The sequence below is a fragment of the Entelurus aequoreus genome, linkage group LG05, assembly GCF_033978785.1.
Source record: "Entelurus aequoreus isolate RoL-2023_Sb linkage group LG05, RoL_Eaeq_v1.1, whole genome shotgun sequence".
NCBI lineage: Eukaryota > Metazoa > Chordata > Actinopteri > Syngnathiformes > Syngnathidae > Entelurus > Entelurus aequoreus.
The window spans coordinates 26,739,940-26,761,015 of record NC_084735.1 but is presented as its reverse complement, the minus strand read 5'-3'; the positions used below and the strand labels follow the sequence as shown (position 1 = coordinate 26,761,015).

Sequence of the window (21,076 nt, the reverse complement as noted above, 5' to 3'; positions counted from 1 at the left end):
CTCTGAAGAAAAACTACAGAACATCCTGAACACAGTAGTAGCCAACAGCGAACTGGGTCTAAACCTCAACAAAACCAAATGCATGACAGTTTCCAAGAAACAACATCCACCTGCATGCAACAACAAAATAAGACAAGTGGAACAATTCAAATACCTGGGTGTCACAGTAACATCTTATTGTAGGTGTGAAAAAGAAATAAACAAAAGGTTTGCCATGTCAAAAGACAGCTTCAACAAAATGAGTCTTATATTTAAAAAGAAAAACATCTCAATTGACACCAAACTAGAGTCCTCAATTGTATGTATGGTCTGTCCTACTTTACGACTGTGAATGCTGGACAATAAACAATCAACAACTGAGAAAAATTTGAGGCAACTGAAATGTGGTTCTTCAGAAAAATACCCCGCATATCATGGACTGAAAAGGAAAGTAATGAAGAGGTATTGGCAAAGGCAATTGCAACGATTAGAAATAAGCAGCTGAAATTCCTCGGACATATCATGAGAAAACACAGCTTAGAAAAACTGATGTTAACAGGAAAACTAGTAGGAAAGAAAGCTCCAGGTCGACAACGAACAACATATATCAACAAACTAAGATATTTTATCGGAAATATCAATACTATAGAACTCATACATAGAGCGGATGACAAAGAAGACTGGAGAACCCTGATCATCCATGTCTGCAAACAGGCCTGATACCCTGATGATGATGATCCACTGTAGAGGATGTATGTGTCAGGGGCATATAGTAGTAGTATTTCAGCAGTCATTTTTACATAGTAAAATGGTCAATCATAGGGTAAGTTATGGAAAAACTACAAACCCGATCCCGATCCATACATCAACTTTTTAAAAGCCTAACAAGAACTTATTTGATTTTGATGAAGCGCAGATTAAATGTAGATACAAGAATCAAAAGAATTGTTCATTTCATTCTCCATGAACCAGGAAGTAACCTGCTAACAAATGAATAGATGCCTCATGTATGAGAAAGTGCATACGCACTTTTTCACAGCAAAGTTGAGTGAACTAAACCTGGAAATGTGCGATTCCTCACGCCAACTCCATGATTCAGGTAGCACATTTCTACAGGCTGCAGGTACTTTGGCGACACACACAGGTGGTCGTTTGTTCTTTGCCAACAGTATCGAGTCGAGGGCACAAAATGCACTTCATTTTTTTGTTCGTTGGGAACGCCAGAAAGAAACACCTCCTATTGCTTGGCGGTGAATTCGGGTTGGGCAGAGTGTGGGATCTCAGGCACATAGCTAATTTCAGTATGATTTGCGTATTTAAATGGGGGCGGGGCCTGCAAATATGTGCGCTCAATTCCACGTTAATTGGAATGTAAAAAAAAAAGTGCTTGGACTAGTGTGTACACACACTACGATAAGGTTTAGTGTTTTTTTAAAAGACAAAGAATAAAACGTGTTGGGTGCATCACATCCGGTTTAATGCGCACAATTGAATATCTTAGTTGTTGCTCAGAAAGTAATGTTTGTACAAGTTTAGATTGTCATTTTTTTTTAATGGGGAAAAAGGTTCATAATTTCTCTTCTATTCATGTTAGCATTTAAGCTAGCACGCGCGAGCTTGCTTCTCCAGTAAATGAGTGTCGTTGGTCTGTGGGTTTATCAAGGTGTTACCAATCACTGTTTTACTACGACGGTAATGTGTTTATACACGTTTTGATTGGGGTATGTCTCTCATTCATGTTAGCATTTAAGCTAGCGCCAGCTTGCTTCTCCAGTAAATGAGCAGTGTCACCGGTCGGTGAGTTTATAAAAGAGTTACCAATCATAGTTTTATGACAGATATGTTTAAAATTGGGGAATGTCCTTTTTTTAATGGGGAAACAATTTAATGTCTCTTCTATTCATGTTAGCATTTAAGCTAAGACTAGCGCCAGTAAATGAGCAGTTTTGCCGGTTTGTGAGTTTATCAGTGTTGCCAATCTCGATTTTAAGATCATTTTGATTTAAAGTGGTTTATTTATTAAAATTACCATATTTTTCGGAGTATAAGTCGCACCGGAGTATAAGTCGCACCTGCCGAAAATGCATAATAAAGAAGGAAAAAAACATATTTAAGACGCACTGGAGTATAAGTCGCATTTTTTGGGGACATTTATTTGATAAAACCCAACACCAAGAATAGACATTTGAAAGGCAATTTAAAATAAACAAAGAATAGTGAACAACAGGCTGAATAAGTGTACGTTATATGAGGCATAAATAACCAACTGAGAACGTGCCTGGTATGTTAACGTAACATATTGTGGTAAGAGTCATTCAAATAACTATAACATATAGAACATGCTATACGTTTACCAAACAATCTGTCACTCCTAATCACTAAATCCGATGAAATCTTATACGTCTAGTCTCTTACGTGAATGAGCTAAATAATATTATTTGATATTTTACGGTAATGTGTTAATAATTTTACACACAAGTCGCTCCTGAGTATAAGTCGCACCCCCGGCCAAACTATGAAAAAAACTGCGACTTATAGTCCGAAAAATACGGTATATACAATTACCATTTTTCTTCAAATTAGTCCAGCAAATGTGGTCAAATGCCTGCGTCTAGTGCCATACATGGGACATGCTTTAATTTTTTACAACACATATTATGCTTGACAACCCAGTAAAAACTGACCCGCGACTGCTGCGGGCTTGCTCAAGAAGCTCTTAAAGATCTAAAAACGTGATAAAATAACACAGTGAGTAATATAGCCTGCGCTCTTTTTGGACTGCTGACTGACACGGACGTGCACGTATTCATTGCAAGAGCAACAGAACCCAGTATTGCACACACATTCCCGCCCGGTGCGTGTTGTGTAAATATTTAAGTCTGTCCAATTCGTCGACCCTCGGGGAACCCCTGGTGGTCCAGTACAGTAGGAGACGGTAAACTGATAGGCATCGCTCTGGAGGAGGTGTGTGCGCGCGTGTGTGTGAGGGTTCATTGTGTGCAAATAGTAGTAGCTACTGCTTGGGGTTGTTGATAGATGGGACTTAGTGGAAAGTGTGTGTGCAGCTCGGTGGTGCTGATAGATGACAGGCTGTGGGAGGAGAGCGGTCACTCAGTCAAGACCAGGAAGGAGGAAGCCCCAAATACCTTCAAGTGACAAATCCCCTCAGATAAACACATAATATCTCCTTGCAGGAAGCCAAGTAAAATGTTAGCCAAAAATGGCATCGCCTTTCAAATTTTTTTCCCCGTAAACTAGGTACTTCTCTTTGACCCCGGTCCAAGACAGGAGGGAGGAAGATTAGTTTACATCGTAAAATGGGTGGAGGAGTCACAGGAGGCAGTCTGTCTGTCTCTGCTTGTTTTCTGGCCCTCTGTATTTGTAATGACAGGGACTGTGCAAGGGTTAAGCAATGCACTTCTTACACAAAAATCAGGAGATTCATGTGAAAAACGTGTTCCCTCCGGAAACCCTTACTGTGTTTCCTGCGCTATTATTTTTCTGATGATCAAACTTCGTAAGTCGGATTGAAAGTTGCAAAGTTCTCACACAGTTCTACAAACCCCGTTTCCATACGAGTTGGGAAATTGTGTTAGATGTAAATATAAACGGAATACAATGATTTGCAAATCATTTTCAACCCATATTCAGTTGAATACGCTACAAAGACAACATATTTGATGTTCAAACTGATAAACTTTTTTTTTTTGCAAATAATCATTAACTTTAGAATTGTCAAACAGTTTAAGAACAACGTTTCTCAAAGTGCAATTGCAAGAAATTTAGGGATTTCAACATCTACGGTCCGTAATATCATCAAAAGGTTCAGAGAATCTGGAGATATCACTCCACGTAAGCGGCATGGCCGGAAACCAACATTGAATGACCGTGACCTTCGATCCCTCAGACGGCACTGTATCAAAAACCAACATCAATCTTTAAATGATATCACCACCAAAAAACCACTGTCACTAAATACAGTTTGTCGCTACATCTGTAAGTGTAAGTTAAAGGCCTACTGAAACCCACTACTACCGACCACGCAGTCTGATAGTTTATATATCAATGATGAAATCTTAACATTATAACACATGCCAATACGGCCGGGTTAACTTATAAAGTGACATTTTAAATTTGCCGCTAAACTTCCGGTTCGAAACGCCTCTGAGGATGACGTATGCGCGTGACGTAGACCGGCGAACACGGGTATGCCTTCCACATTGAAGCCAATACGAAAAAGCTCTGTTATCATTTCATAATTCCACAGTATTCTGGACATCTGTGTTCGTGAATCTGTTTCAATCATGTTCATTGCATTATGGAGAAGGAAGCTGAGCAAGCAAAGAAGAAAGTTGTCGGTGCGAAATGGACGTATTTTTCGAACGTAGTCAGCCACAACAGTACACAGCCGGCGCTTCTTTGTTTACATTCCCGAAAGATGCAGTCAAGATGGAAGAACTCGGATAACAGAGACTCTAACCAGGAGGACTTTTGACTTCGATACACAGACGCCTGTAGAGAACTGGGACAACACAGACTCTTACCAGGATTACTTTGATTTGGATGACAAAGACGCAGACGTGCTACTGTGAGTATGCAGCTTTGGCTTCTAAACATTTTATCGCTTGACTGTATGTGCGCAACTTTTTTTTGCGTATGTACGTAACTTTTTTTAAATATATAAGCTTTATGAACCTTGGGTTAGGTGAACGGTCTTTTGGGCTTAGTGATTGTGTGTGTTGATCAGGTGTTTGAATTGTATTGGCGTGTTCTATGGAGCTAGGAGCTAGCATAGGAGCTAGGAGCTAGCATAACAAACACGCAGGTGTTTTTATGCAGGATTAATTTGTGGCATATTAAATATAAGCCTGGTTGTGTTGTGGCTAATAGAGTATATATATGTCTTGTGTTTATTTACTGTTGTAGTCATTCCCAGCTGAATATCAGGTACCGTGAGTATGCAGCCTTGGCTGCTAAACATTTGAGAGCTTGACCGTATGTGCGCGTCACGTACGTAACTTTTTAAAAATATATAAGCTTTATGAACCTTGGGTTAGGTGAACGGTCTTTTGGGCTGAGTGATTGTGTGTGTTGATCAGGTGTTTGAATTGTATTGGCGTGTTCTATGGAGCTAGGAGCTAGCAGAGGAGCTAGGAGCTAGCGTAACAAACACGCAGGTGTTTTTATGCAGGATTAATTTGTGGCATATTAAATATAAGCCTGGTTGTGTTGTGGCTAATAGAGTATATATATGTCTTGTGTTTATTTACTGTTGTAGTCATTCCCAGCTGAATATCAGGTCACCCCCGGCTCTCACAGCATCTTCCCTATCTGAATAGCTTCAACTCCCCACTAGTCCTTCACTTGCACTTTACTCATCCACAAATCTTTCATCCTCGCTCAAATTAATGGGGAAATTGTCGCTTTCTCGGTCCGAATCTCTCTCACTTCATGCGGCCATCATTGTAAACAATAGGGAACTTTGCGTATATGTTCAACTGACTACGTCACGCTACTTCCGGTAGGGGCAAGCCTTTTTTTTATCAGATACCAAAAGTTGCAATCTTTATCGTCGTTGTTCTATACTAAATCCTTTCAGCAAAAATATGTCAATATCGCGAAATGATCAAGTATGACACATAGAATAGATCTGCTATCCCCGTTTAAATTTAAAAAATTCATTTCAGTAGGCCTTTAAAGCTCTACTATGCAAAGCGAAAGCCATTTATCAACAACACCCAGAAACGCCACCGGCTTCTCTGGGCCCGAGATCATCTAAGATGGACTGATGCAAAGTGGAAAAGTGTTCTGTGGTCTGACGAGTTCACATTTCAAATTGTTTTTGGAAATATTCGACATCGTGTCATCCGGACCAAAGGGGAAGCGAACCATCCAGACTGTTATCGACGCAAAGTTCAAAAGCCAGCATCTGTGATGGTATGGGGGTGCATTAGTGCCCAAGACATGGGTAACTTACACATCTGTGAAGGCACCATTAATGCTGAAAGGTACATACAGGTTTTGGAACAACATATGCTGCCATCTAAGCGCCGTCTTTTTCATGGACGCCCCTGCTTATTTCAGCAAGACAATGCCAAGCCACATTCAGCACGTGTTACAACAGCGTGGCTTCGTAAAAAAAGAGTGCAGGTACTTTCCTGGCCCGCCTGCAGTCCAGACCTGTCTCCCATCGAAAATGTGTGGCGCATTATGAAGCGTAAAATACGACTGAAGCTCTACATAAAACAAGAATGGGAAAGAATTCCACTTTCAAAGCTTCAACAATTAGTTTCCTCAGTTCCCATTCGTTTATTGAGTGTTTTTAAAAGAAAAGGTGATGTAACACAGTGGTGAACATGCCCTTTCCCAAATACTTTGGCACGTGTTGCAGCCATGAAATTCTAAGTTAATTATTATTTGCAAAAAAAAATAAAGTTTATGAGTTCGTATCAAATATCTTGTCTTTGTAGTGCATTCAATTGAATATGGGTTGAAAAGGATTTGCAAATCATTGTATTCCGTTTGTATTTACATCTAACACAATTTCCCAACTCATATGGAAACGGGGTTTGTACAACACACCCACAGTAACTTTAGCCTGTCTTGGCCAATCGCCACAGAATTTAGTACACACTTTTAGGGTACTAACGCGCGTCGCATGTGTGTGTGAAAAATTTGAGCAAGATTGGTTGAAAAACATGGCCACCATCAAACAAAATATTGTTAGTTAGCAACCATTTGTCTCTAAGTCAGTGATTCTCAAACTGCAGTGGTACGCGGGCTCCATCTAGAGCAGGGGTCCCCAAACTACGGCCAGTGGGCTGGATCCGGCCAGCCGGCGTCCAAAATCCGGCCCGCGGGAAGTCTCAAGTTAAAAAATGTTTTTTAAAATTATTTATACATTTTTAATTATTTATTTTTTTAATCTGTTCTTTCTAATCCATTTTCTACCGCTTGTTACTCTCTGTGTCTCCAAAACACGCTCAGGCAAATCATATTGTCTAAAAATGCATTTTCCCATCGATAACGTGACATCATCGAGCATACAGCCCGGCCCCCAGACACATTTTTTTAATCCAATGCGGTCCCCGAGTCAAAACGTTGGGGGCCCCTGATTTAGTGTTACGCCAAAGAATCACTTAATTCAATATTCAAACACAGTGTTCCTGTTCAAACTGTGTGTAATGTTACAGTTGTCAAAAATACTAAATTTACTTATATGATCAAATAAAACCTCTGCCTTGTTTTAATGATTACTTAGGGCTACTCGCTACTGTATTTTAATGTAGGTCATTATGGTCGTATTTGGAGAGCCAAGGGGTAAAAAAAAAAGAAGTTTGAGAACCACTGCTCGATAAGTCATTGAGCAGTGGTCTAACGATTATCTGTATTTGCATGTTTGCGAGCATGTCTTCCAAACCATTTAACCAGATAAATCAAGTATATGTGAACATCGACTATACATGTATGTGTTTATGTGGTTTAGAACTCCTAGACTTTTTATTTAAGTGAATGTGTTTATCATTTGTTAGTGTTGGGGAATCGCACAACACCTCACGAATCGATTCCGATTCTGGTAGTGATAATTCGATTCAGAATTGTTGATTTAACACAATTCTGACAATATATTATTTGGTACAAAAAATATAACAGCTTTTTAAAACAGACTACAGTATTTTCCGCACTATAAGGTGCACCGGATTATAAGGCGCACCTTCAATGAATGGCATATTTCAAAATTGTGTTCACATATAAGGAGCACTGGATTATAAGGCGCACCTATGTCAACAAAACAGTCAGATAGGTCAGTCAAACTTTATTAATAGATTACAAACCAGCGTTCTGACAAGTCTGTTCACTCCCAAAATGAATAAACAGCTGATTTACTCATGTTACGTAAATCAAACGTTAGCGCTATCACAATATAGTAACACTCGAAATAGTGCAGAGCAATAACAATATATCAATAACTCAACGTTGCTCAAACGTTAATGTCACACAACACAACACACAAAATAAACATGTAAAGCTCACTTCATGAAGTTATTCCTCATCCACGAATCCCTCGAATTCTTCTTCTTCAGTGTCCGAATGAAACAGTTGGGCTAATACGGCATCCAAAATGGCCGTCTCGTCGAAGTCGTCATTAATGGAGTGAGTGTCGCTGCTGTTTAGCAGTTCAGTGACAATTCCTGCCTTCCTGAAAGCTCGGACCACAGTTGAGACTGATATATCAGCCCAGGCATTTACGATCCACTGGCAGATAGTGGCGTATGTCGTCAGGCGCCGTCTCCGTCTTTGGTGAACGTGTGTTCGCCTTCTATCATCCACTGTTCCCAGCAGTTAGCAGTTTAGCTTCGAATGCCCTGTTGACACCAATATCTAGCGGCTGGAGTTCTTTTGTCAATCCACCCGGAATGACGGCGAGTATTGAATTAAGCGCGTAAGCGTGTCTCTTAATGGGATGTCATGAGCTAGGGAATATAACAACTACACTACCCAGCATGCAACGGGAGTGACAAGCATGCGCGGTTTGTCGCCATGCCAGCAGTTAGAATGTGGTTATGAGCACGCTGTGAGTAAACGTTGAGAACTCAGCCAACACGCCTCGTCTGCATTATTTATAATTAGACAGACAACACACTTAATTGGAGCAATTTTGGGGTCTTTACATAAACACACAAATGGCAATGAAACGTCACATATCCCAGCATGCACCGCGCGCTGCTTCTTCTTCTACGGGAAAAAAGATGGCAGCAGTTTACCGTAGTTGCGAGACCTAAACTTTATGAAAATTAATATTAATATTAATCCATATTATAAGGCGCACCGTCTGCTTTTGAGAAAATTTGTGGTTTTTAGGTGCGCCTTATAGTGCGGAAAATACGGTAAGCGCAGAGATTGGCTAAGAACTTTTTTTTTTTTAATTGACTAATGATAAATATTTAAAAATTATGAATCAATTTAGAATCAGACTTTGTAAGAGTCACGATTCAGATATCAATTGAATTTTTTGAGCACCCCTGTTATTAAATATGTATGGGCATATTTAAGTTAGAGATTGAATACAGGAAGTAAACAAAAGTAATAGTAATTGCTGTGAAATTGGAGAATGGGTAGGATTAAATGAGCTCCGCTTCCTCTTACTCCTTTTTGGACATGTTGAACTTTGTGTGACACTGTAAATATGTCCCGTATTATCGTATCATCTTGTTTCCATTTTCGACATGAACATAAACATTTTGACCGAACCTGTAGGGGGATCTATAAAAGACATTTACATGGGATGTCCTAATGTTTCACATGAATGGACTAGAACAGAGATTGGAGCAAAGTCAGGTCCAACATGGATGTCCCAACATTTTTAAAATGTATGTATTCGAAGAGAGGACCACCTGCTGATGTCAATACTCATCTCCTGTCCTAGACAAGCTAATGTTTCTCAGTAAGCAGCTCTCCAATCCTGATGGAGTGCGGACTCGAGCAGCAGCATTATTCCACTCTTCATGTGCATCCATATTCATGTCCGCCTGATTTCCCTCTTGGACTTAATCAATATATAATTGCACATTAAGCGGCTTTTATTTATCGAATGTCTCCTTTTGTCCCACTGCAGGTTTCTGTGGGACGACTACACCGTGGAGGTGAGGCTTAACGACTACCTGGACATCGTGTGCCCACATTACCCACAGGGCGAGGTGCTGCTGCTGGACGCCGAGCGCTACGTGCTCTACATGGTGGAGCAGGAGGACTACGATTCGTGCAAGCCGCAGTCGTACGACCAGATGCGCTGGGAGTGCGGACACCCGTTTGCGCCGCACGGGCCCGAGAAGTTCTCCGAAAAGTTCCAGCGGTTTACACCTTTTACCCTCGGGAAGGAGTTCCGCCAGGGAGAAAGCTACTATTATATCTGTAAGTGTTGCATTTTATACAGTATAAAAAGAATTTCACAACTCTATAATAAAACTAGAATAAATATGTATCCTTGGAGTGCCCTTTGCACCGTAATCATTATATTATATTATATATTAAATTACATTATATTATTAACTTATATTATATTAAATATAATATATTACATTAATATTAGGGATGTCCGATAATGGCTTTTTTGCCGATATTACGATATTGTCCAACTCTTAATTACCGATATCAACCGATACCGATATATACAGTCGTGGAATTAACACATTATTATGCCTAATTTTGTTGTGATGCCCCGCTGGATGCATTAAACAATGTTATAAGGTTTTCCAAAATAAATCAACTCAACTTATGGAAAAAAGTGCCAACATGGCACTGCCATATTTATTATTGAAGTCACAAAGTGCATTATTTTTTTTAGCATGCCTCAAAACAGCAGCTTGGAATGTGGGACATGCTCTCCCTGAAATAATCCTGATACCCACTACAACTATGGGAAACACTGTACTTTGACTTTTACAAAGTGCTTTTTTTTTTTAAACATGCCTCCAAACAACATCTACAAAAACAATGAAGGCACACAGCTTCAGTCCAAAGTATACTATAAACTGGGCTCAATCTGCCCTGTTCTTAATGTATTCGTATGAGTAACAAAAATGTGCAAATAAAAACAAGAAAGGCACAAAAATAAAAAACTGCTTCAGTCTAGACTAGTAGATAACACAGCCATCCTTTAAAGTGCATGAACATTAATAAAACTGCTTCAGTCTAGACTAGTAGAAAACACAGCCATCCTTTAAAGTGCATGGGGAAAAAAGGCACAAAACATAAATAAAACAGCTTCATTCAGTCCAGACTATTAGTCTATTTGTGCAACAGATGAAGCTCAAGGAGTGGGCTAATTCTTTTTCTCCTTGTCATCACGTGTGAGAGGTAGATTTTTCTTAATGAAAACAAGCATCTGCAAGGGGTTCTGGGTATTTGTTCTGCTGTGTGACGGTGCGGATGTTCTCCCGAAATGTTTGTCATTCTTGTTTGGTGTGGGTTCACAGTGTGGCGCATATTTGTAACAGTGTTAAAGTTGTTTATACGTCTACCCTCAGTGTGACTTGTATGGCTGTTGACCAAGTATGCTTGCATTCGCTAGTGCGTGTGTCAAGCCGTAGATAGTATGTGACTGGGCCAGTACGCAAAGGCAGCGCCTTCAAGGATTAATTGGCGCTCTGTACATCTTCCTGCGTCCGTGTACACAGCGGCGTTTTAGAAAGTCACAAATTTTACTTTTGGAAACCGATACCGATAATCTTGAAACCGATACCGATAATTTCCGATATTACTTTTTAACGCATTTATCGGCCGGTAATATCGGCGGTCCGATATTTTCGGACATCCCTAATTAATATTGTATTATTTATAATTAAATTAATTCTTATTTAGATAGTAATTGCAATAATAAATATTTAAAAATGTATATATAAATTAATATACATATACAAAATAATAATAATAATCTCCACTTGTAAATGATAATAAATGTAATACCCATATTGCACTGAGAGCTACCAATCCCTTTCCTGTGTCCAAATAGTATTATTTATAAGGAAATAAATGATTGTTTAAATAGTAATTGTTATATTAGATATTAAAACCTCTATCAATATACAGTATATGTGTGTGTGTGTGTGTGTGTGTGTGTGTGTGTGTGTGTGTGTGTGTGTGTGTGTGTGTGTGTGTGTGTGTGTGTGTGTGTGTGTGTGTGTGTGTGTGTGTGTGTGTGTGTGTGTGTGTGTGTGTGTGTGTGTGTGTGTGTGTGTGTGTGTGTGTGTGTGTGTGTGTGTGTGTGTGTGTGTGTGTGTGTGTGTGTGTGTGTGTGTGTGTGTGTGTGTGTGTGTGTGTGTGTACAGTACAGGCCAAAAGTTTGGACACACCTTCTCATTCAATGCGTTTTCTTTATTTTCATGACTATTTACATTGTAGATTGTCACTGAAGGCATCAAAACTATGAATGAACACATGGAGTTTTGTAGTTAACAAAAAAAGGTGAAATAACTGAACATGTTTTATATTCTAGTTTTTTCAAAATAGCCACCCTTTGCTCTGATTACTACTTTGCACACTCTTGGCATTCTCTCGATGAGTTTCAAGAGGTAGTCACCTGAAATGGTTTTCACTTCACAGGTGTCATAGTTTAAATGCCTTCAGTGACAATCTACAATGTAAATAGTCATGAAAATAAAGAAAACGCATTGAAATGAGAAGGTGTGTCCAAACTTTTGGCCTGTATTGTACATATATATACAGTATATACATATATGAATACAAAATACATCAGAAATACAATGAATGTTTAAAAAGTAAAATATTAAATATTAATTCAATACAAAATAAAAAAATGTTGCATAGCCATAGCACTTCACGGAATTTAATCCGCATTTAGGTCTGGGTTCTAACTGTCCCACTCAGGCCTTCATGTGTTGATTTTGGATGTTCCGTGTTTTCCCAGGGAAACCATTCCCACTTTTTGGTGACGTGCTAAGCTTAAAATGAGCCCCGAGTTGGGGTGTTGGCTCACTTTGTGCATACTTGTGTCGGCCGAGTGTAACCGCACGCATCAAGCTAGCTTGTCACCCTGACCACGGCTGTAATTAGATAAGCGGCAGGACAAGACGCGCTTCGCCTGGTCACAGATGGCTCCCTAAAGCTTTGTCTGTTGCCAACACTTAGTGTGTGTCTGTGTGGGGTATGCACGCGTGCATGAAGATGGATTAAGAAGCCAGGAGAGGATAAGTGCATTAGTTTTAACGCATGTGTTTCCCCCCCTCTTAGCTAAACCTTTACACCACCATGGGCAAGAGTGCCTGCGACTCAGGGTGGACGTCGTCGCGGCCGACGGTGAGCATTAACTCCCTCAATCGCCTAATAAGGGTGCAGCCTCGCAAAACCCAGTTGGAATAATTGATGCCTTTCTTTCTCTCACTCTCCCAGGCTCTCAGGAGGCCAGAGTGGCCAAAGGGGGCACAGGTGGGGCTACAGTTGGAGCTGGAGGTGGCGTTCACGACCCATCTAACAGACTGCCTGCAGGTATGGAGATCGACCCTGTGACCCCTTTGTCATTACCTCCCAAATGTAGGGCAATCCTGGTCCACTCACAGCAGCGCTAAGGTGTAAAAAACACAACAAGCAGTTTGGTTTTATTGTCCAAAGCGATAAAAAAACATCAAAACAAGCACTAAGTTTAATTCTACACACATTTACCAGAGGCTTACCTTACTCCAAACCTGGGCAGATTAAGGCCCGGGGGCCGCATGGCCTGCCGGACATTCCCAAATAATTTTTTTAGATCTACTGAAACCCACTACTACCGACCACGCAGTCTGATAGTTTATATATCAATGATGAAATCTTAACATTGCAACACATGCCAATACGGCCGGGTTAACTTATAAAGTGCAATTTTAAATTTCCCGCGAAACTTCCGGTTGAAAACGTCTATGTAAGATGACGTTTGCGCGTGATGTCAATCGTTGAAACGGAAGTATTCGGACACATTGTATCCAATACAAAAAGCTCGGTTTTCATCGCAAAATTCCACAGTATTCTGGACATCTGTGTTGGTGAATTATTGGTGTATTAGCGGCTGGCTGCAGCAACACAACCAGGAGGACTTTGACTTGGATAGCAGACGCGCTATCTGACGCTAGCCGCCGACCGCATTGATGATCGGGTGAAGTCCTTCGTCGTGCCGTCGATCGCTGGAACGCAGGTGAGCACGGGGGTTGATGAGCAGATGAGGGCTGGCTGGCGTAGGTGTATAGCTAATGTTTTTAGCATAGCTCTGTGAGGTCCCGTTGCTAAGTTAGCTTCAATGGCGTCGTTAGCAACAGCATTGTTAAGCTTCGCCAGGCTGGAAAGCATTAACCATGTCGTGGAGATAAAAGTGACTGTGAATGTCCATTTCGCGTTCTCGACTCTCATTTTTAAGAGGATATAGTATCCGAGGTGGTTTAAAATACAAATCCGTGATCCACAATAGAAAAAGGAGAGAGTGTGGAATCCAATGAGCCAGCTTGTACCTAAGTTACGGTCAGAGCGAAAAAAGATGCGTCCTGCACTGCACTCAGTCCTTCACTCTAACGTTCCTCATCCACGAATCTTTCATCATGGCTCAATTTAATGGGGTAATCGTCGCTTTCTCGGTCCGAATCGCTCTCGCTGCTGGTGTAAACAATGGGGAAATGTGAGGAGCCCTTCAACCTGTGACGTCACGCTACTTCCGGTACAGGCAAGGCTTTTTTTATTAGCGACCAAAAGTTGCAAACTTTATCGTCGATGTTCTCTACTAAATCCTTTCAACAAAAATATGGCAATATCGCCAAAATGATCAAGTATGACACATACAATGGATCTGCTATCCCCGTTTAAATAAAACAATTTCATTTCAGTAGGCCTTTAAGATGGAAACTGTAGGATGTGCAGTGATGTTTTCAAATGACCATAAGTCTAGAACTATACAAAGTATTTCAATGGTTGGAGTCTGTGCTTTTGCATGATATACTAGTTACTATGGTGATCTAAGTCACGGCAGCTCAGACGAGGCACCAAGCAGTGTGGGTGGGGAGCGTTTCCACAGAGTGTTTCCAGAGCGGGTTGCCTGAAATGCGGGTGTCAGGGACAGACGCGGAAGGAGATTTTTACAAGAAAGTTCTAAAGCTTAGTGATATATCAGGTGTATCAGATTGTATGTAGGGTTGTTTTTTTTACCCTTCGCGTTCATATTTCGCTGTGTTTGTTGCATTTTTGTTGCGTTTCGCTTGATTGTAAAATATGTCGATTGAGAGGGAGTGTGACGTTCATATGTTGTCAATATTCAGTGTTTTATCGTTCATAGTTAATATTGTAAATCCCACATTCTTAATTTTCATGGATATTGGGCGTCATTCATTAAAAAAATTAAAAAGTTCCGTATTTTTAGGGCGGTCTGTCATAACGGTTTTAGCATTCAATCAGACATTATTGTGAGGTTTTGTATTAGTGTTCCTAAAAATGTATATACCGGCCTCCAAACACATTTTTTTCTTTAAATTTGACCCCCCGAGTCAAAATATTTGCTTCCACGACACTAGGTGGCGATATACCCTCGTTCAGCTTCTTTAGACATTCCAGTTAAACTATCACTACGCATTAAAACGTGCTAAGTTCAGGTTCTCTTTTAAAACATTATATACTATGTTACGTTTTCCGATTATAAATACACGTTAAATGTTTTAGTCTTCCAACTGGAAAAGCCAGATTGGAACAAATTTGTTCGCCCAAATCTAGTTTTTCGGTCGTAGAACTAAGGTGTTAACTTTTTGTTATTAAAGTCAGATTTTTGTTGAAATATTCAGAATTTTTGGGTGCTAGCTACACACCTTACTGTTCGGAACAAAACTAAGGAGCGCATATTTTTGTACGTAAACACAAACCACATTAGCATTTCATAGGATAGAGTTTCTTTTTGTGATTTTACTTTAAGTGTTGCTCTCTGTCTGAACTTTTTGAATTCCTATTTCAATGGTAATGTCGTATGTTGAAACCAAAGTCAAACTTAACAACGCACTTACGTGATTAGTAGGAGTGTAAAAAAAAAAGATTTTCCAATGAATTGCAATTCTTATTTATAACGATTCTTAATCAAAAACTTTTTTTTTTTTTTATTTGTCCTGTCCAGCCTCTTAGGCAAATCATATTGTTGATGTAGATGCCCATATCGGCTGTACAGATTTAATTTACAAATAAGAGGTTTTCTCTTGGTCCGTGTACCTTCCGTTCATTCTATTTCCAATTCTGAAACGCAAATCAAAAAACAAAGATAGGGCAGTTTTCGATTTTTATTATATATGGCAGATTTGAAAACAAATGAAAAAGGATTGATTTTCATCAAAATATAGCCCTATTTTTTATTTTTTTTATTTTTATTTTTATTTTTTTTTATTATTATCTTTTTATTTTTTTTATTTAATAGTTAAAACAAATTTAAATAATGGATCCCACATTCCAAAATATGACTCATTATTATCTAAACTAAATGCAGTTTTTTTCTACTGATATCATCTCCATAGCTGATATCATCTCCATGATTTTGTGCTGTTTTCCTTTTATGGATTTTTATTTTTCCAGATAAACACAAAAATTCAATTCATGTTCATTCAAAATGCAAAAATGTGTGTTTATCTGTGTGATGACAAATTGAACTGGAAGCAGTATTTTAGTTTTTCCTTTCCGTTTAGCATGTTTTTAGCCTAACGCTAACACCTTTGTTCAGCAGGAGTCCTATTGTCGTTTTAAAAAAGTGTCATTAAATAGCTGTCCGACTTTTGTTTCAGAAATGAAAATAGAAAAAATGGCCCAAAATGTTTTTTTGATTCGCATTAGAGAATTCTAAATAGAATGAACGGAAGTTACACTGACCGTTATGCTAAAAACTAAAGATAAAATACTGCTTCCGGTTCGATTTGCCATCACACAGATAACCATGCATTTTTGCATTTTGGATGAACATAAATTAGATTTTTTTGTTTATCTGGAAAAAACACAAATCCATATAAGGAAAACGGCACAAAATCAAATTTTATGGAAATATTTTAATGAAAATCATCTAGGGATGTCCGATAATGGCTTTTTGTCGATATCCGATATTCCGATATTGTCCAACTCTTTAATTACCGATACCGATATCAACCGATACCGATATCAACCGATATATGCAGTCGTGGAATTAACCCATTATTATGCCTAATTTGGACAACCATGTATGGTGAAGATAAGGTACATTTTAAAAAATAAAATAAAATAAGATAACTAAATTAAAAACATTTTCTTGAATAAAAAAAAGGAAAACAATATAAAAACACTTACATAGAAACTAGTAATTAATGAAAATGAGTCAAATTAACTGTTAAAGGTTAGTACTATTAGTGGACCAGCAGCACGCACAATCATGTGTGCTTACGGACTGTATTCCTTGCAGACTGTATTGATATATATTGATTATATAATGTAGGAACCAGAATATTGATAACAGAAAGAAATGGGGGGAGGGAGGTTTTTTGGGTTGGGGCACTAATTGTAAGTGTATCTTGTGTTTTTTATGTTGATTTAATAAAAACAATTTTTAAAAAATTATTTTTTTAAAAACGATACAGATGATAAAAAAAACGATACCGATAATTTCCGATATTACATTTTAACGCATTTATCAGCCGATAATATCGGCAGGCCGATATTATCGGACATCCCTAAAATCAACCCTTATTTGTGTGTTTTAAAATCTGCCATACATGATAAAAATCAAAAAACGGCCCTAATTTTGTTTTTTGATTTGCGTTTCAGAATTAGAAATAGAATGAACAATACACAGACCTCTCTTGTTGCCTTATTTGTATTTGACTTTATTCAATGTTTTTCAATCCATCAATGTTTACTTATATAGCCCTAAATCACGAGTGTCTCAAAGGGCTGCACAAGCTACAACGACATCCTCGACTCAGATCGGCTTATTAAATGTTTGGTTAGAATTTTGTTCAACAAAATTTGTTTTCTTTTAAGTAATATAGAAATGTATCAGAGCTATTTATCTATTGTATGGAGGAATGTAGTTAATTATAGAACGGCCACCCAATGTTCTTTAAAAGTATTGCTTTTGAATCGAATCGTTACCCCCAAGAATCGAATCGAATCGTGCGTTGCCCAAAGATTCACAGACCGAGTGATTACGGCAATCTTTTTTCTTGGTGCGCAATAATAATTTTTTGTTTTATTTGTTTATCTATACATACTGCAATTGTTAGTGCCCAATATGTATTTCTAATTATTAGTTTTTATTACGTTTTCAGTCGTCAGTGCACAATATGTATTATTTATTACTAATGATTATTTTTTACTACATTTTACTTGCTACTGTACGTATAAACCTGCACTACAACAACATGATTTCCCCATTGTGGAATAAATAAAAAGGTATCTAAAACTTCTGATATTTAATTATATCTGCACATGTGTTAGATTAATCACACTTTTGAATTGTGATTATTCAGTTGATTATTTGCATAAATTAAATAAACCCCCAAAATGTTTGTTTCAAACTGAATTAATCTGCGGTTAGACACGTTGTATGGGATATTTGGGGGTGATTATGAGACTTTAAACTGTTTTTAACTGTTTAACTGCTTTTTATCTAACAATTTGTTCTTAGGGGGATTTCTATTTGCTTTTTCAATGTGTATTTTACTTCTGTTTTAATGTATAGTCTGTCTTTTTGTATTTATTGCTGGCTACTAGCACCACTTAGATCTCTGGCTGGAATGGTTTAATGCATAATCCAGTCTTGGTATGGCTATGCACCTAATCGCAAGCGTGCATATTGAAGTTCCATACGATGCTAATTGCTAGCTATCTTAAATGCTTAACATGAGGTTTACAATAATAATATTATTTGTTCATGTTTTAACAAATAATATTATTATTGTAATCATGTTAGCATTTAAGATAGCTAGCAATTAGCATCGCTACTGGAAATTAATATATGCCAGCATGCGATTAGCGTGCTAGCTCCCAGCTCGCGATTATGCATTCAACATTCCAGCCAGCGATTAGTGGTGCTAGTTGCCAGCCATAAATAACCCAGCAGGCCTAAAACATTAAAACAACGTTGAGAACTTGTTGAATTAGGTCCTGATGTTGCGCTTGGCAACCATTATTCTACAACACAAAGTTGAAACAACATGCTTTTTGATGACGTTTATTCAATGTCAGGTTGTGGCAGGGATTTGAACTTTGAAATTTCATCCAACGTTGGACATTAACGTTGTCTCTATTTACAAATGCAACTATTTTGCAACGTTGTTTCAAAGTCAGTTTTTAAAGGACATGTATGTATAAGTAATGTTGTATCAATGTCTTGTGCCTTATGGGAAGCATTTTTTAAATAAATAATAATAATAAATAATATAAACTTGGGTCTACCGATGGGCCGGATTTTGCACGCTGGCGGGCCGGATCCGGCCATAGTTTGGGGACCCCTGGTATGACATATGTGGGGGTTCGTTGCCCGGTTCGTCTCGTATTAGGCGTAAGAGAAATGTGCGGAACAATAAAAAGAATAATAATAAAAGTTGAAGTGTGCGCAATAATAATATGGGCTGCTTGCAATGCATTGCAGCAGGCCTATAATAAGACAAATTGGTCTAATGTAGAAAATGCAAAGCATCTTGCTTGTCAGCGCCTCTGCTGGTCACGGCCCAGTACTGCATTCCACTGTGCCACACTTGCCGTCCATGCATAACAAATTCACAATTACTGATTTGTAATCTTTGCAGCACCTTTGTAAACCAAACTGTACCATACTACCTGCGTGGCGCTAACTTCCTGCTCTTCTTTCCGCCTTCCAGCAGACGACCCGGTGGTCAGCCTCCCCGAGGTCCAGAAGAGCGTGCGGACCAACTCGTCGGCGACGGCGCCGTCCTCGCTCTGCACCCTGTGGCTACTCGCCCCCATGTCCTTACTGCTCCTGCTGCACTAGGACTCCATGTTGGGGCGCAGCATGAAGACCGCCTGTGGGGACCAATCCACTGGACTACAACAAAAAAAAGTTTATCTCGCCCAGTGCCGGCCACGGGGCGGAGAATAGACGGACGTGCTTGAGGGCCACTTGCTTTTTTTGAGGACCCTGCCTGAAGAACAATCAAGAACTGAATGAGATAACCCCGGAAAAGGACTCGATCAAACTCTTTTGAGCCAAAGATTGGTCATCTCTCCATCTTGTACACTAAATCCACCCACCACTATTGTGTACTACTCGTGTTTGTTATTATTATTGTAACGTGGCATTGACATCATAAGTGATGACTTTTTTTTTTGTATGTAGCAGACATGGAAGCTGTTGCCGTGGCAACAACCATCAATACTGTAGCACTACACATGGAGAAAGAAACGCATCATCAGCTGAATCCCTTAGAAAAACCTGTTGTACATGATGTGAAGATAAGTTATGACATGTGGGAGGTTTACTGTATATACCAACATACGGATGTGTGTGTGTGTGCGTGTTTGTTTGTGTGTGTGTGTGGGAGTTGTGGTAAGACAAAATGTATTACTGCCAAAAGTAAACACTGACTTGTGTTTTTTTTTTTAACAGAGAGGCTGGCCTTCTGTCTTTGTTGACTTATTTTTAGTTTTAGTTTTTTTTTAAGCTAAAAAAAAATTCTAAGTTATCCCCACTATTTAGATTATTAATTTGACCATAGCATCTACATCCGCATCATCCCCTAACAGGCTGGCGGGAACAACGAAGCACAACACAAATGCCGACCAATGAAGTCAGTTTTTCGTAGGTTTTTTTTTTAAGAAAAGCGAAAAAATAAAAACTTGCTACCGACTTTTTTTTTTTTTTTTTGTACATGTGTAAGTAACACAAGTGTATGATATGTAAATAAATAGAAGATTATATAAAAAAAATGTTTGATAAATATGACTAATGTGAAATTTTCATGTGGAATAAACAACAAAAATATTTTCAAAAACTTCAGTTGTGATTTATTGGCTCAGTTTGCGGGGTTTATTACAGCAATGTTATATTGTATATAAAGTGTTTTTATATACTTTTGCTTACTAAATATTTATATATTTTATATTAGCACATGCTCCATTATTCTTACAAAAATATCCAATGTTCAATGTTTGAGTTTTGCTTCCTTAATATATTTGTATTTTTTATATTTGTTTTGTTTACCATATTTTTTTCAGACAATTTTTTTAAATCCTCTTTTTAGCAAAAATATATATTTTTATTACCCTGAAAATGTCATGTGACTATTTCAAGACAATCTTAACCTATTCTATGATATTTTACATTTACGTTTTAAATTAGTTTTGCTTGATTTATATATTCTGTCTTTTATGTTGATATTTTATATTAGCATATATTATGTTTCGATAATTTTTTAAGAAAAAAAGTTGATCATTCTCAATTTTTTTTTTTTTTTTTAATTATCCTGAAAATCTCATGACTATTTCAAGGCAATTGTATTGTCATTTATTGGTTCAGTGTTTAGTACATTGTTTTTCATTTAAAGTATTTTTCATAATTTTTTGCTTTGTATTTTAATGTATAAAAAATTAAGGTTTTAGAATAGCC

The 21,076-nt window shown here is 38.3% G+C and overlaps 1 protein-coding gene across 1 annotated transcript in view; it reads left to right on the top strand.

The window, feature by feature from the left end:
- Positions 1 to 20,317, top strand: part of efna1a (ephrin-A1a) — a 40,643-nt gene extending 20,326 nt beyond the window's left edge. The window contains exons 2-5 of the mRNA XM_062047550.1: positions 9,596 to 9,891; positions 12,730 to 12,795; positions 12,889 to 12,984; positions 19,332 to 20,317. Of these exons, the coding sequence (XP_061903534.1) occupies positions 9,596 to 9,891; positions 12,730 to 12,795; positions 12,889 to 12,984; positions 19,332 to 19,462 (589 nt within the window). The 3' untranslated portion in view covers positions 19,463 to 20,317. The remainder of the gene's footprint in view (positions 1 to 9,595; positions 9,892 to 12,729; positions 12,796 to 12,888; positions 12,985 to 19,331) is intronic.
- Positions 20,318 to 21,076: the final 759 nt, after the last annotated feature.